At 36.2% G+C, this 14,508-nt stretch overlaps 1 protein-coding gene across 1 annotated transcript; it reads right to left on the bottom strand.

Annotated features, from left to right (window-relative positions):
• Positions 1–1,345: 1,345 nt before the first annotated feature.
• On the bottom strand, positions 1,346–11,881 carry LOC137634833 (centromere-associated protein E-like). The gene has a single exon (XM_068367386.1). It carries the CDS (start codon positions 11,879–11,881, stop codon positions 1,346–1,348), a length of 10,536 nt encoding a protein of 3,511 aa, XP_068223487.1.
• Between the last annotated feature and the right edge of the window lie 2,627 nt (positions 11,882–14,508).

Genomic DNA, 14,508 nt, shown 5'->3' with positions numbered 1-14,508 from the left:
ACATAACAACAGTTACTGAATTTAGATTTTTTGTTATTTCTAGGTTTTTAAAATTTCTTATGCAATTTAAGGAATAATTCTCGTATTTACATCTATTATATACTTGGGCATCTTCTTCAATCATAACTCTCATGAAATATAGTTCTGAATCCAACAAAAACTTTTCTAGGCACCTTTTGAGGATATAACTGCATACTAGAAAAGATAAGATTTTTCCTTCTGCAGGGCCAGTCTTCTAGATTATTCCAACAGAGCAATCATAAGGTTGACATCCGGAAGAATAGATCTAGAAATCCGACCATTTGTTCACATGACAAAGGCTTGTACCACTCCATCATGGAACCGTTGCATACTAGAAGAAGCTCAGCTTTTTCCCTCTGCAGTGCACATCCTCTAGGTTACTCCAACAGAATTGTTTCTTAGTTGTATACTTGATTTTTTTTCTTCGATTGAACAACATCCTTTTTACTCTTCAAAATTCTCTTCTTTGATAATTTAGATATTTTAGATTTTTAGGTTTTTTCAAATTTCTAATGCAATTTAAGGAAGAATTCTCTTATTTACATTTATTATATACTCGGCCATCTTCTCCAATCATAACTCCCTCATGAAACAAGTTCTGAATCCCAAAAAAACTTTTTTATGCACCTTTTGAGGATATAACTGCATACTAGAAAAAGCTAAGGTTTTTCCTTCTGCAGGGCCAGTCTTCTAGATTATTCCAACAGAGCAACCATAAGGTTGACATCCAGAAGAATAGATCTAGAAATCCGACCATTTGTTCACATGACAAAGGCTTGTACCACTCCATCATGGAACCGTTGCATACTAGAAGAAGCTCAGCTTTTCCCTCTGCAGTGCACATCCTCTAGGTTACTCCAACAGAATTGTTTTTTAGTTGTATACTTTAGATTTTTACTCTTCAAAATTCTCTTCTTTGATAACCTCTTGTAAGATGTTTCTAATTCCAAGGCAATCCTGTTTCATTTTCGTATTTCTGGTCTGTTTTGCAAAGCATTTAATCTTTTCTTCATACTGCATAACAAGAGTCCTCACTTTTCCTTCGTTTCCCTGTAATGGACTTCTTTCTTGTTTTGCCATTTTTGTCATTTTTTCAAATTTCCTGACTAGATCTGCAACTATTCCTTCTTGTGGTTTCTCATCGTCCTGCTTGATCCTAGATATTATTTCTTCCTTATTTTGGGACCTTTCAAACTTGTGAATCGCAACAATTCTAGCCAAGGCTAGTTCTTTGGCCTCCCTAGCTGGATTCTTTCTAATTCCAAGGCAATCCTGTTTCAGTTTCATATTTCTGGTCTGTTTTGCAAAGCATTTAATCCTTTCTTCATACTGCATAACAAGAGTCCTCACTTTTCCTTCGTTTCCCTGTAATGGACTTCTTTCTTGTTTTGCCATTTTTGTCATTTTTTTCAAATTTCCTGACGAGATCTGCAACTATTCCTTCTTGTGGTTTCTCATCGTCCTGCTTGATCCTAGATATTATTTCTTCCTTATTTTGTGACCTTTCAAACTTGTGAATCGCAACAATTCTAGCCAAGGCTAGTTCTTTGGCCTCCCTAGCTTGATTCTTTCTAATTCCAAGGCAATCCGGTTTCAGTTTCATATTTATGGTCTGTTTTGCAAAGCATTTAATCCTTTCTTCATACTGCATAACAAGAGTCCTCACTTTTCCTTCGTTTCCCTGTAATGGACTTCTTTCTTGTTTTGCCATTTTTGTCATTTTTTCAAATTTCCTGACTAGATCTGCAACTATTCCTTCTTGTGGTTTCTCATCGTCCTGCTTGATCCTAGATATTATTTCTTCCTTATTTTGGGACCTTTCAAACTTATGAATCGCAACAATTCTAGCCAAGGCCAGTTCTTTGGCCTCCCTAACTGGATTCTTTCTAATTGCAAGGCAATCCTGTTTCAGTTTCGTATTTTTGGTCTGTTTTGCAAAGCATTTAATCCTTTCTTCATACTGCATAACAAGAGTCCTCACTTTTCCTTCGTTTCCCTGTAATGGACTTCTTTCTTGTTTTGCCATTTTTGTCATTTTTTCAAATTTCCTGACTAGATCTGCAACTATTCCTTCTTGTGGTTTCTCATCGTCCTGCTTGATCCTAGATATTATTTCTTCCTTATTTTGGGACCTTTCAAACTTATGAATCGCAACAATTCTAGCCAAGGCCAGTTCTTTGGCCTCCCTAGCTGGATTCTTTCTAATTGCAAGGCAATCCTGTTTCAATTTCATATTTCTGGTCTGTTGTGCAAAGCATTTAATCCTTTCTTCATACTGCATAACAAGAGTCCTCACTTTTCCTTCGTTTCCCTGTAATGGACTTCTTTCTTGTTTTGCCATTTTTGTCATTTTTTCAAATTTCCTGACTAGATCTGCAACTATTCCTTCTTGTGGTTTGTCGTCGTCCTGCTTGATCCTAGATATTATTTCTTCCTTATTTTGTGACCTTTCAAACTTGTGAATCGCAACAATTCTAGCCAAGGCTAGTTCTTTGGCCTCCCTAGCTGGATTCTTTCTAATTCCAAGGCAATCCTGTTTCAGTTTCATATTTCTGGTCTGTTTTGCAAAGCATTTAATCCTTTCTTCATACTGCATAACAAGAGTCCTCACTTTTCCTTCGTTTCCCTGTAATGGACTTCTTTCTTGTTTTGCCATTTTTGTCATTTTTTCAAATTTCCTGACTAGATCTGCAACTATTCCTTCTTGTGGTTTCTCATCGTCCTGCTTGATCCTAGATATTATTTCTTCCTTATTTTGGGACCTTTCAAACTTGTGAATCGCAACAATTCTAGCCAAGGCTAGTTCTTTGGCCTCCCTAGCTGGATTCTTTCTAATTCCAAGGCAATCCTGTTTCAGTTTCATATTTCTGGTCTGTTTTGCAAAGCATTTAATCCTTTCTTCATACTGCATAACAAGAGTCCTCACTTTTCCTTCGTTTCCCTGTAATGGACTTCTTTCTTGTTTTGCCATTTTTGTCATTTTTTCAAATTTCCTGACTAGATCTGCAACTATTCCTTCTTGTGGTTTCTCATCGTCCTGCTTGATCCTAGATATTATTTCTTCCTTATTTTGTGACCTTTCAAACTTGTGAATCGCAACAATTCTAGCCAAGGCTAGTTCTTTGGCCTCCCTAGCTGGATTCTTTCTAATTCCAAGGCAATCCTGTTTCAGTTTCATATTTCTGGTCTGTTTTGCAAAGCATTTAATCCTTTCTTCATACTGCATAACAAGAGTCCTCACTTTTCCTTCGTTTCCCTGTAATGGACTTCTTTCTTGTTTTGCCATTTTTGTCATTTTTTCAAATTTCCTGACTAGATCTGCAACTATTCCTTCTTGTGGTTTCTCATCGTCCTGCTTGATCCTAGATATTATTTCTTCCTTATTTTGGGACCTTTCAAACTTGTGAATCGCAACAATTCTAGCCAAGGCTAGTTCTTTGGCCTCCCTAGCTGGATTCTTTCTAATTCCAAGGCAATCCGGTTTCAGTTTCATATTTCTGGTCTGTTTTGCAAAGCATTTAATCCTTTCTTCATACTGCATAACAAGAGTCCTCACTTTTCCTTCGTTTCCCTGTAATGGACTTCTTTCTTGTTTTGCCATTTTTGTCATTTTTTCAAATTTCCTGACTAGATCTGCAACTATTCCTTCTAGTGGTTTCTCATCGTCCTGCTTGATCCTAGATATTATTTCTTCCTTATTTTGGGACCTTTCAAACTTGTGAATCGCAACAATTCTAGCCAAGGCTAGTTCTTTGGCCTCCCTAGCTGGATTCTTTCTAATTGCAAGGCAATCCTGTTTCAGTTTCATATTTCTGGTCTGTTTTGCAAAGCATTTAATCCTTTCTTCATACTGCATAACAAGAGTCCTCACTTTTCCTTCGTTTCCCTGTAATGGACTTCTTTCTTGTTTTGCCATTTTTGTCATTTTTTCAAATTTCCTGACTAGATCTGCAACTATTCCTTCTTGTGGTTTCTCATCGTTCTGCTTGATCCTAGATATTATTTCTTCCTTATTTTGTGACCTTTCAAACTTGTGAATCGCAACAATTCTAGCCAAGGCTAGTTCTTTGGCCTCCCTAGCTGGATTCTTTCTAATTCCAAGGCAATCCGGTTTCAGTTTCATATTTCTGGTCTGTTTTGCAAAGCATTTAATCCTTTCTTCATACTGCATAACAAGAGTCCTCACTTTTCCTTCGTTTCCCTGTAATGGACTTCTTTCTTGTTTTGCCATTTTTGTCATTTTTTCAAATTTCCTGACTAGATCTGCAACTATTCCTTCTTGTGGTTTGTCATCGTCCTGCTTGATCCTAGATATTATTTCTTCCTTATTTTGTGACCTTTCAAACTTGTGAATCGCAACAATTCTAGCCAAGGCTAGTTCTTTGGCCTCCCTAGCTGGATTCTTTCTAATTCCAAGGCAATCCGGTTTCAGTTTCATATTTCTGGTCTGTTTTGCAAAGCATTTAATCCTTTCTTCATACTGCATAACAAGAGTCCTCACTTTTCCTTCGTTTCCCTGTAATGGACTTCTTTCTTGTTTTGCCATTTTTGTCATTTTTTCAAATTTCCTGACTAGATCTGCAACTATTCCTTCTTGTGGTTTGTCATCGTCCTGCTTGATCCTAGATATTATTTCTTCCTTATTCTGTGACCTTTCAAACTTAAGAATTTCAACTATTCTAGCCAAGGCCAGTTCTTTGGCCTCCCTAGCTGGATTCTTTCTAATTGCAAGGCAATCCTGTTTCAATTTCGTATTTCTGGTCTGTTGTGCAAAGCATTTAATCCTTTCTTCATACTGCATAACAAGAGTCCTCACTTTTCCTTCGTTTCCCTGTAATGGACTTCTTTCTTGTTTTGCCATTTTTGTCATTTTTTCAAATTTCCTGACTAGATCTGCAACTATTCCTTCTTGTGGTTTGTCGTCGTCCTGCTTGATCCTAGATATTATTTCTTCCTTATTTTGTGACCTTTCAAACTTGTGAATCGCAACAATTCTAGCCAAGGCTAGTTCTTTGGCCTCCCTAGCTGGATTCTTTCTAATTCCAAGGCAATCCTGTTTCAGTTCCATATTTCTGGTCTGTTTTGCAAAGCATTTAATCCTTTCTTCATACTGCATAACAAGAGTCCTCACTTTTCCTTCGTTTCCCTGTAATGGACTTCTTTCTTGTTTTGCCATTTTTGTCATTTTTTCAAATTTCCTGACTAGATCTGCAACTATTCCTTCTTGTGGTTTGTCATCGTCCTGCTTGATCCTAGATATTATTTCTTCCTTATTTTGGGACCTTTCAAACTTGTGAATCGCAACAATTCTAGCCAAGGCTAGTTCTTTGGCCTCCCTAGCTGGATTCTTTCTAATTCCAAGGCAATCCTGTTTCAGTTTCATATTTCTGGTCTGTTTTGCAAAGCATTTAATCCTTTCTTCATACTGCATAACAAGAGTCCTCACTTTTCCTTCGTTTCCCTGTAATGGACTTCTTTCTTGTTTTGCCATTTTTGTCATTTTTTCAAATTTCCTGACTAGATCTGCAACTATTCCTTCTTGTGGTTTGTCATCGTCCTGCTTGATCCTAGATATTATTTCTTCCTTATTTTGGGACCTTTCAAACTTGTAAATCGCAACAATTCTAGCCAAGGCTAGTTCTTTGGCCTCCCTAGCTGGATTCTTTCTAATTCCAAGGCAATCCTGTTTCAGTTTCATATTTCTGGTCTGTTTTGCAAAGCATTTAATCCTTTCTTCATACTGCATAACAAGAGTCCTCACTTTTCCTTCGTTTCCCTGTAATGGACTTCTTTCTTGTTTTGCCATTTTTGTCATTTTTTCAAATTTCCTGACTAGATCTGCAACTATTCCTTCTTGTGGTTTGTCATCGTCCTGCTTGATCCTAGATATTATTTCTTCCTTATTTTGGGACCTTTCAAACTTGTGAATCGCAACAATTCTAGCCAAGGCTAGTTCTTTGGCCTCCCTAGCTGGATTCTTTCTAATTCCAAGGCAATCCGGTTTCAGTTTCATATTTCTGGTCTGTTTTGCAAAGCATTTAATCCTTTCTTCATACTGCATAACAAGAGTCCTCACTTTTCCTTCGTTTCCCTGTAATGGACTTCTTTCTTGTTTTGCCATTTTTGTCATTTTTTCAAATTTCCTGACTAGATCTGCAACTATTCCTTCTTGTGGTTTCTCATCGTCCTGCTTGATCCTAGATATTATTTCTTCCTTATTTTGGGACCTTTCAAACTTGTGAATCGCAACAATTCTAGCCAAGGCTAGTTCTTTGGCCTCCCTAGCTGGATTCTTTCTAATTCCAAGGCAATCCGGTTTCAGTTTCATATTTCTGGTCTGTTTTGCAAAGCATTTAATCCTTTCTTCATACTGCATAACAAGAGTCCTCACTTTTCCTTCGTTTCCCTGTAATGGACTTCTTTCTTGTTTTGCCATTTTTGTCATTTTTTCAAATTTCCTGACTAGATCTGCAACTATTCCTTCTTGTGGTTTCTCATCGTCCTGCTTGATCCTAGATATTATTTCTTCCTTATTCTGTGACCTTTCAAACTTAAGAATTTCAACTATTCTAGCCAAGGCCAGTTCTTTGGCCTCCCTAATTGGATTCTTTCTAATTGCAAGGCAATCCTGTTTCAATTTCGTATTTCTGGTCTGTTTTGCAAAGCATTTAATCCTTTCTTCATACTGCATAACAAGAGTCCTCACTTTTCCTTCGTTTCCCTGTAATGGACTTCTTTCTTGTTTTGCCATTTTTGTCATTTTTTCAAATTTCCTGACTAGATCTGCAACTATTCCTTCTTGTGGTTTGTCGTCGTCCTGCTTGATCCTAGATATTATTTCTTCCTTATTTTGTGACCTTTCAAACTTGTGAATCGCAACAATTCTAGCCAAGGCTAGTTCTTTGGCCTCCCTAGCTGGATTCTTTCTAATTCCAAGGCAATCCTGTTTCAGTTTCATATTTCTGGTCTGTTTTGCAAAGCATTTAATCCTTTCTTCATACTGCATAACAAGAGTCCTCACTTTTCCTTCGTTTCCCTGTAATGGACTTCTTTCTTGTTTTGCCATTTTTGTCATTTTTTCAAATTTCCTGACTATATCTGCAACTATTCCTTCTTGTGGTTTCTCATCGTCCTGCTTGATCCTAGATATTATTTCTTCCTTATTTTGGGACCTTTCAAACTTGTGAATCGCAACAATTCTAGCCAAGGCTAGTTCTTTGGCCTCCCTAGCTGGATTCTTTCTAATTCCAAGGCAATCCTGTTTCAGTTTCATATTTCTGGTCTGTTTTGCAAAGCATTTAATCCTTTCTTCATACTGCATAACAAGAGTCCTCACTTTTCCTTCGTTTCCCTGTAATGGACTTCTTTCTTGTTTTGCCATTTTTGTCATTTTTTCAGATTTCCTGACTAGATCTACAACTATTCCTTCTTGTGGTTTGTCATCGTCCTGCTTGATCGTAAATATTATTTCTTCCTTATTCTGTGACCTTTCAAACTTAAGAATTTCAACTATTCTAGCCAAGGCCAGTTCTTTGGCCTCCCTAACTGGATTCTTTCTAATTGCAAGGCAATCCTGTTTCAATTTCGTATTTCTGGTCTGTTTTGCGAAGCATTTAATCCTTTCTTCATACTGCATAACAAGAGTCCTCACTTTTCCTTCGTTTCCCTGTAATGGACTTCTTTCTTGTTTTGCCATTTTTGTCATTTTTTCAAATTTCCTGACTAGATCTGCAACTATTCCTTCTTGTGGTTTGTCGTCGTCCTGCTTGATCCTAGATATTATTTCTTCCTTATTTTGTGACCTTTCAAACTTGTGAATCGCAACAATTCTAGCCAAGGCTAGTTCTTTGGTCTCCCTAGCCGGATTCTTTCTAATTCCAAGGCAATCCTGTTTCAGTTTCATATTTCTGGTCTGTTTTGCAAAGCATTTAATCCTTTCTTCATACTGCATAACAAGAGTCCTCACTTTTCCTTCGTTTCCCTGTAATGGACTTCTTTCTTGTTTTGCCATTTTTGTCATTTTTTCAAATTTCCTGACTAGATCTGCAACTATTCCTTCTTGTGGTTTCTCATCGTCCTGCTTGATCCTAGATATTATTTCTTCCTTATTTTGGGACCTTTCAAACTTGTGAATCGCAACAATTCTAGCCAAGGCTAGTTCTTTGGCCTCCCTAGCTGGATTCTTTCTAATTCCAAGGCAATCCGGTTTCAGTTTCATATTTCTGGTCTGTTTTGCAAAGCATTTAATCCTTTCTTCATACTGCATAACAAGAGTCCTCACTTTTCCTTCGTTTCCCTGTAATGGACTTCTTTCTTGTTTTGCCATTTTTGTCATTTTTTCAAATTTCCTGACTAGATCTGCAACTATTCCTTCTTGTGGTTTCTCATCGTCCTGCTTGATCCTAGATATTATTTCTTCCTTATTCTGTGACCTTTCAAACTTAAGAATTTCAACTATTCTAGCCAAGGCCAGTTCTTTGGCCTCCCTAGCTGGATTCTTTCTAATTGCAAGGCAATCCTGTTTCAATTTCGTATTTCTGGTCTGTTTTGCAAAGCATTTAATCCTTTCTTCATACTGCATAACAAGAGTCCTCACTTTTCCTTCGTTTCCCTGTAATGGACTTCTTTCTTGTTTTGCCATTTTTGTCATTTTTTCAAATTTCCTGACTAGATCTGCAACTATTCCTTGTTGTGGTTTGTCGTCGTCCTGCTTGATCCTAGATATTATTTCTTCCTTATTTTGTGACCTTTCAAACTTGTGAATCGCAACAATTCTAGCCAAGGCTAGTTCTTTGGCCTCCCTAGCTGGATTCTTTCTAATTGCAAGGCAATCCTGTTTCAGTTTCATATTTCTGGTCTGTTTTGCAAAGCATTTAATCCTTTCTTCATACTGCATAACAAGAGTCCTCACTTTTCCTTCGTTTCCCTGTAATGGACTTCTTTCTTGTTTTGCCATTTTTGTCATTTTTTCAAATTTCCTGACTATATCTGCAACTATTCCTTCTTGTGGTTTCTCATCGTCCTGCTTGATCCTAGATATTATTTCTTCCTTATTTTGTGACCTTTCAAACTTGTGAATCGCAACAATTCTAGCCAAGGCTAGTTCTTTGGCCTCCCTAGCTGGATTCTTTCTAATTCCAAGGCAATCCTGTTTCAGTTTCATATTTCTGGTCTGTTTTGCAAAGCATTTAATCCTTTCTTCATACTGCATAACAAGAGTCCTCACTTTTCCTTCGTTTCCCTGTAATGGACTTCTTTCTTGTTTTGCCATTTTTGTAATTTTTTCAAATTTCCTGACTAGATCTGCAACTATTCCTTCTTGTGGTTTCTCATCGTCCTGCTTGATCCTAGATATTATTTCTTCCTTATTTTGTGACCTTTCAAACTTGTGAATCGCAACAATTCTAGCCAAGGCTAGTTCTTTGGCCTCCCTAGCTGGATTCTTTCTAATTCCAAGGCAATCCTGTTTCAGTTTCATATTTCTGGTCTGTTTTGCAAAGCATTTAATCCTTTCTTCATACTGCATAACAAGAGTCCTCACTTTTCCTTCGTTTCCCTGTAATGGACTTCTTTCTTGTTTTGCCATTTTTGTCATTTTTTCAGATTTCCTGACTAGATCTGCAACTATTCCTTCTTGTGGTTTGTCATCGTCCTGCTTGATCGTAAATATTATTTCTTCCTTATTCTGTGACCTTTCAAACTTAAGAATTTCAACTATTCTAGCCAAGGCCAGTTCTTTGGCCTCCCTAACTGGATTCTTTCTAATTGCAAGGCAATCCTGTTTCAATTTCGTATTTCTGGTCTGTTTTGCGAAGCATTTAATCCTTTCTTCATACTGCATAACAAGAGTCCTCACTTTTCCTTCGTTTCCCTGTAATGGACTTCTTTCTTGTTTTGCCATTTTTGTCATTTTTTCAAATTTCCTGACTAGATCTGCAACTATTCCTTCTTGTGGTTTGTCGTCGTCCTGCTTGATCCTAGATATTATTTCTTCCTTATTTTGTGACCTTTCAAACTTGTGAATCGCAACAATTCTAGCCAAGGCTAGTTCTTTGGTCTCCCTAGCTGGATTCTTTCTAATTCCAAGGCAATCCTGTTTCAGTTTCATATTTCTGGTCTGTTTTGCAAAGCATTTAATCCTTTCTTCATACTGCATAACAAGAGTCCTCACTTTTCCTTCGTTTCCCTGTAATGGACTTCTTTCTTGTTTTGCCATTTTTGTCATTTTTTCAAATTTCCTGACTAGATCTGCAACTATTCCTTCTTGTGGTTTGTCATCGTCCTGCTTGATCCTAGATATTATTTCTTCCTTATTTTGGGACCTTTCAAACTTGTGAATCGCAACAATTCTAGCCAAGGCTAGTTCTTTGGCCTCCCTAGCTGGATTCTTTCTAATTCCAAGGCAATCCTGTTTCAGTTTCATATTTCTGGTCTGTTTTGCAAAGCATTTAATCCTTTCTTCATACTGCATAACAAGAGTCCTCACTTTTCCTTCGTTTCCCTGTAATGGACTTCTTTCTTGTTTTGCCATTTTTGTCATTTTTTCAAATTTCCTGACTAGATCTGCAACTATTCCTTCTTGTGGTTTCTCATCATCCTGCTTGATCCTAGATATTATTTCTTCCTTATTTTGGGACCTTTCAAACTTGTAAATCGCAACAATTCTAGCCAAGGCTAGTTCTTTGGCCTCCCTAGCTGGAATCTTTCTAATTCCAAGGCAATCCTGTTTCAGTTTCATATTTCTGGTCTGTTTTGCAAAGCATTTAATCCTTTCTTCATACTGCATAACAAGAGTCCTCACTTTTCCTTCGTTTCCCTGTAATGGACTTCTTTCTTGTTTTGCCATTTCTGTCATTTTTTCAAATTTCCTGACTAGATCTGCAACTATTCCTTCTTGTGGTTTCTGATCGTCCTGCTTGATCCTAGATATTATTTCTTCCTTATTTTGGGACCTTTCAAACTTGTGAATCGCAACAATTCTAGCCAAGGCTAGTTCTTTGGCCTCCCTAGCTGGATTCTTTCTAATTCCAAGGCAATCCTGTTTCAGTTTCATATTTCTGGTCTGTTTTGCAAAGCATTTAATCCTTTCTTCATACTGCATAACAAGAGTCCTCACTTTTCCTTCGTTTCCCTGTAATGGACTTCTTTCTTGTTTTGCCATTTTTGTCATTTTTTCAAATTTCCTGACTAGATCTGCAACTATTCCTTCTTGTGGTTTGTCATCGTCCTGCTTGATCCTAGATATTATTTCTTCCTTATTTTGGGACCTTTCAAACTTGTGAATCGCAACAATTCTAGCCAAGGCTAGTTCTTTGGCCTCCCTAGCTGGATTCTTTCTAATTCCAAGGCAATCCTGTTTCAGTTTCATATTTCTGGTCTGTTTTGCAAAGCATTTAATCCTTTCTTCATACTGCATAACAAGAGTCCTCACTTTTCCTTCGTTTCCCTGTAATGGACTTCTTTCTTGTTTTGCCATTTTTGTCATTTTTTCAAATTTCCTGACGAGATCTGCAACTATTCCTTCTTGTGGTTTCTCATCGTCCTGCTTGATCCTAGATATTATTTCTTCCTTATTTTGGGACCTTTCAAACTTGTGAATCGCAACAATTCTAGCCAAGGCCACTTCTTTGGCCTCCCTAATTGGATTCTTTCTAATTCCAAGGCAACACATTTCAACCTTTTCAATAACGGTTCCTAGTTTTGGGTTTTCACTCTTTGGTTTAATCAAAGAGACCCCGTTTCCTTCGATAATGGAACAATTACGACATACACAATAAGTTCCCGAATATCCTATATTCTCCTGATTGGTATTCAAAGCAATTTCACAATAACAACAGCACATATTATTAAAATTCTCCATTTCTGTCAATACCTTTCCTCCACCTTGTTTTAGGTATATTTTGAAAAAAATAAAAAAACGCAACTTGATCTGGAGACACTCAGGGAGAAGCCAGAATGCCTTCGGAGGACCCGAGAATGTCTTCAAAATGAAGCACGAATCCCGCAGAAAGATTTGCGATCAAACGAAAGATGTATTTTGTTAATTCTTAATGATTTCTATTTTGAATACCACCAAATCGACGGAAATTGTCACAAAAACTATCTTTTTTAGGCCTATGTCTACTACAATCGGCTTCTAAAATCATTTACAATAGGATAACTTAGAGAAAGAAATTTTCTAAGATTAGGATTTTATTAATTAAGATATACATTGAACATATTAATCATCAACTCCTACGCCTATTGACGCAAAGGGCCTCGGCTAGAATGCTGCTCAAAGCCGCTGTAGTCATCTTTGCTGAATTCTTTTCGACGCCTCATTGGAGAGGATTTTTCATCCTCTTCCTGCATCCTTTGAGGAATGGCGTTCTTCAGACTTGAGACTCTTCAGTCGTTGTAGGAGCAATGATCTTCGCCTTCTTCCACAACTCAATCAACGAAAATCACTTCATCAACTCATGGAATTCCTCAGAGACCTTTACGAACGAGGATGATGTTAGATCGGCCTAAGGCAGACGACGACCTCCATACGTCTGGCAGCTCGTAACAGGCACAGAGGGACAGACAGGATGAAGATGAAGCTCTTCAAAGAGCACTGGAAGACGATCACGGAGGAAAGGCAGAAGCTGGAGTCTCTCCAAACTCGTTCTTCTACGCTTCTTGCGGAGGCCAGTCAAGCTCTGGTTGAACAACGGAAGACCACTTCTATATAACGGGTAGCTCGATAGAAATTTCTATAAAAAGAAAACCGAATAATGTTAAAAAAAAATCAACCAAGTAGAAATCTACATCAATAAATCTTTTCGATTAATAATTTTGAAGAGGAAAATCTTCCGCCGTAAACTTTTTTTTTTTCTTTTTTTTTTCCAATTAGCGATATCTGGTATTTCTCTCACTACGTCTAGATTTCTTTGTAAAAGTGAACAACAGTATAAAATAATGCTTTAAATTTTCATAATGAAACAATTACCACAAAAAAATATATATAGAATGATATTTTTTATATAATCCTTTCATTATATGATTTTATATATAAATAAAAGATGGTAAAGTTGAATGGAAGGTCCTTCAGCAACTTCGGAGGAATAAAAACTCCCGTTTTCTATTCTCCGGTGATCTACATTAAGTTGGTTTTGTGTATAAAGCTATATTTGTTCTTTGAAGTTATTTGTCAGAATAAGCAAACCTACAAATAGATATCTTTATTATGCATATATGAGATGCTTAACTTTGTTGCTTAAGGGATAATTGCAGCTTGTTGCATACGCAAATATCAAATTGCTATGCCTCTCAAGGGAAAGCATTTTGTTCTACTTTCTTAAACCGGAAACATTTCGATGCAATAAAAGGCAAAGGTGCAATGCACATAAATATAGTGTAGGCCTATACAAATATTGGCTATGCTGTAGGTCTATACGTATACAGGCTATACTGTAGTCCTATACATAGATGGGCTATACTGTAGGCTATACATAGATAGGCTTATTATAGGCCTATTCAAAGATGAGCTATGGTGTAGGCCTATACATAGTAGCCTATACTGTAAGCTATACTATATGGGCTATACTATAGACCTCTTTCTCTCTCTCTCTCTCTCTCTCTCTCTCTCTCTCTCTCTCTCTCTCTCTCTCTCTCTCTCTCTCTCTCCTTTTATATACATACATATAAACACGATCACACAAACTATATATATATATATATATATATATATATATATGTGTGTGTGTGTGTGTGTGTATATATATAAATATATATATATATATATATATATATATATATATATATATATATATATATATATATATATATATATATATATATATATATCTGGCGGCAGTGTGTTTCCTAGAGGAATCGTTGTATTTTCTCCCATTATTTAGAATCTCCGGCTTTGGTTTTCTTTTGATACGAGGTTTCCTGTGTGAAACACATTACTCCAGTATATATATATATATATATATATATATATATATATATATATATATATATATATATATATATATACACATATATATATATATATATGTGTGTATATATATATATATATATATGTATATATATATATATATATATATATATATATATATATAATTTTATGTATGTATGTATGTATGTATGTATGTATGTCTGTTTAGGGCTGTAAGAATTGTCATTTTTATCCTATATAATGTTTCCGATTTGCATTGACTATATCAACCGAAGTATTTTATATATATATATATATATATATATATATATATATATATATATATATATATATATATATATATATATATATATATATGTGTGTGTGTGTGTGTGTGTGTATATATATGTATATATATTATTATTATTATTATTATTATTATTATTACTACTACTACTACTACCAGCCAATCTACAGCCCTAGTTGGAAAAGCAGGATGCTATAAGCCCAAGGGCTCCAACAGGGAAAAATTGCATTTGCTGCAACCTTGAACTTTTGATGTTTTTCTTGTTCAGTCGAAG

The sequence above is a fragment of the Palaemon carinicauda genome, chromosome 45 (assembly GCF_036898095.1).
Source record: "Palaemon carinicauda isolate YSFRI2023 chromosome 45, ASM3689809v2, whole genome shotgun sequence".
In the NCBI taxonomy this organism is placed as follows: Eukaryota; Metazoa; Arthropoda; class Malacostraca; order Decapoda; family Palaemonidae; genus Palaemon; species Palaemon carinicauda.
The sequence above is the reverse complement of the archived record's forward strand: the minus strand, read 5'-3'. Positions and strand labels throughout refer to the sequence as shown.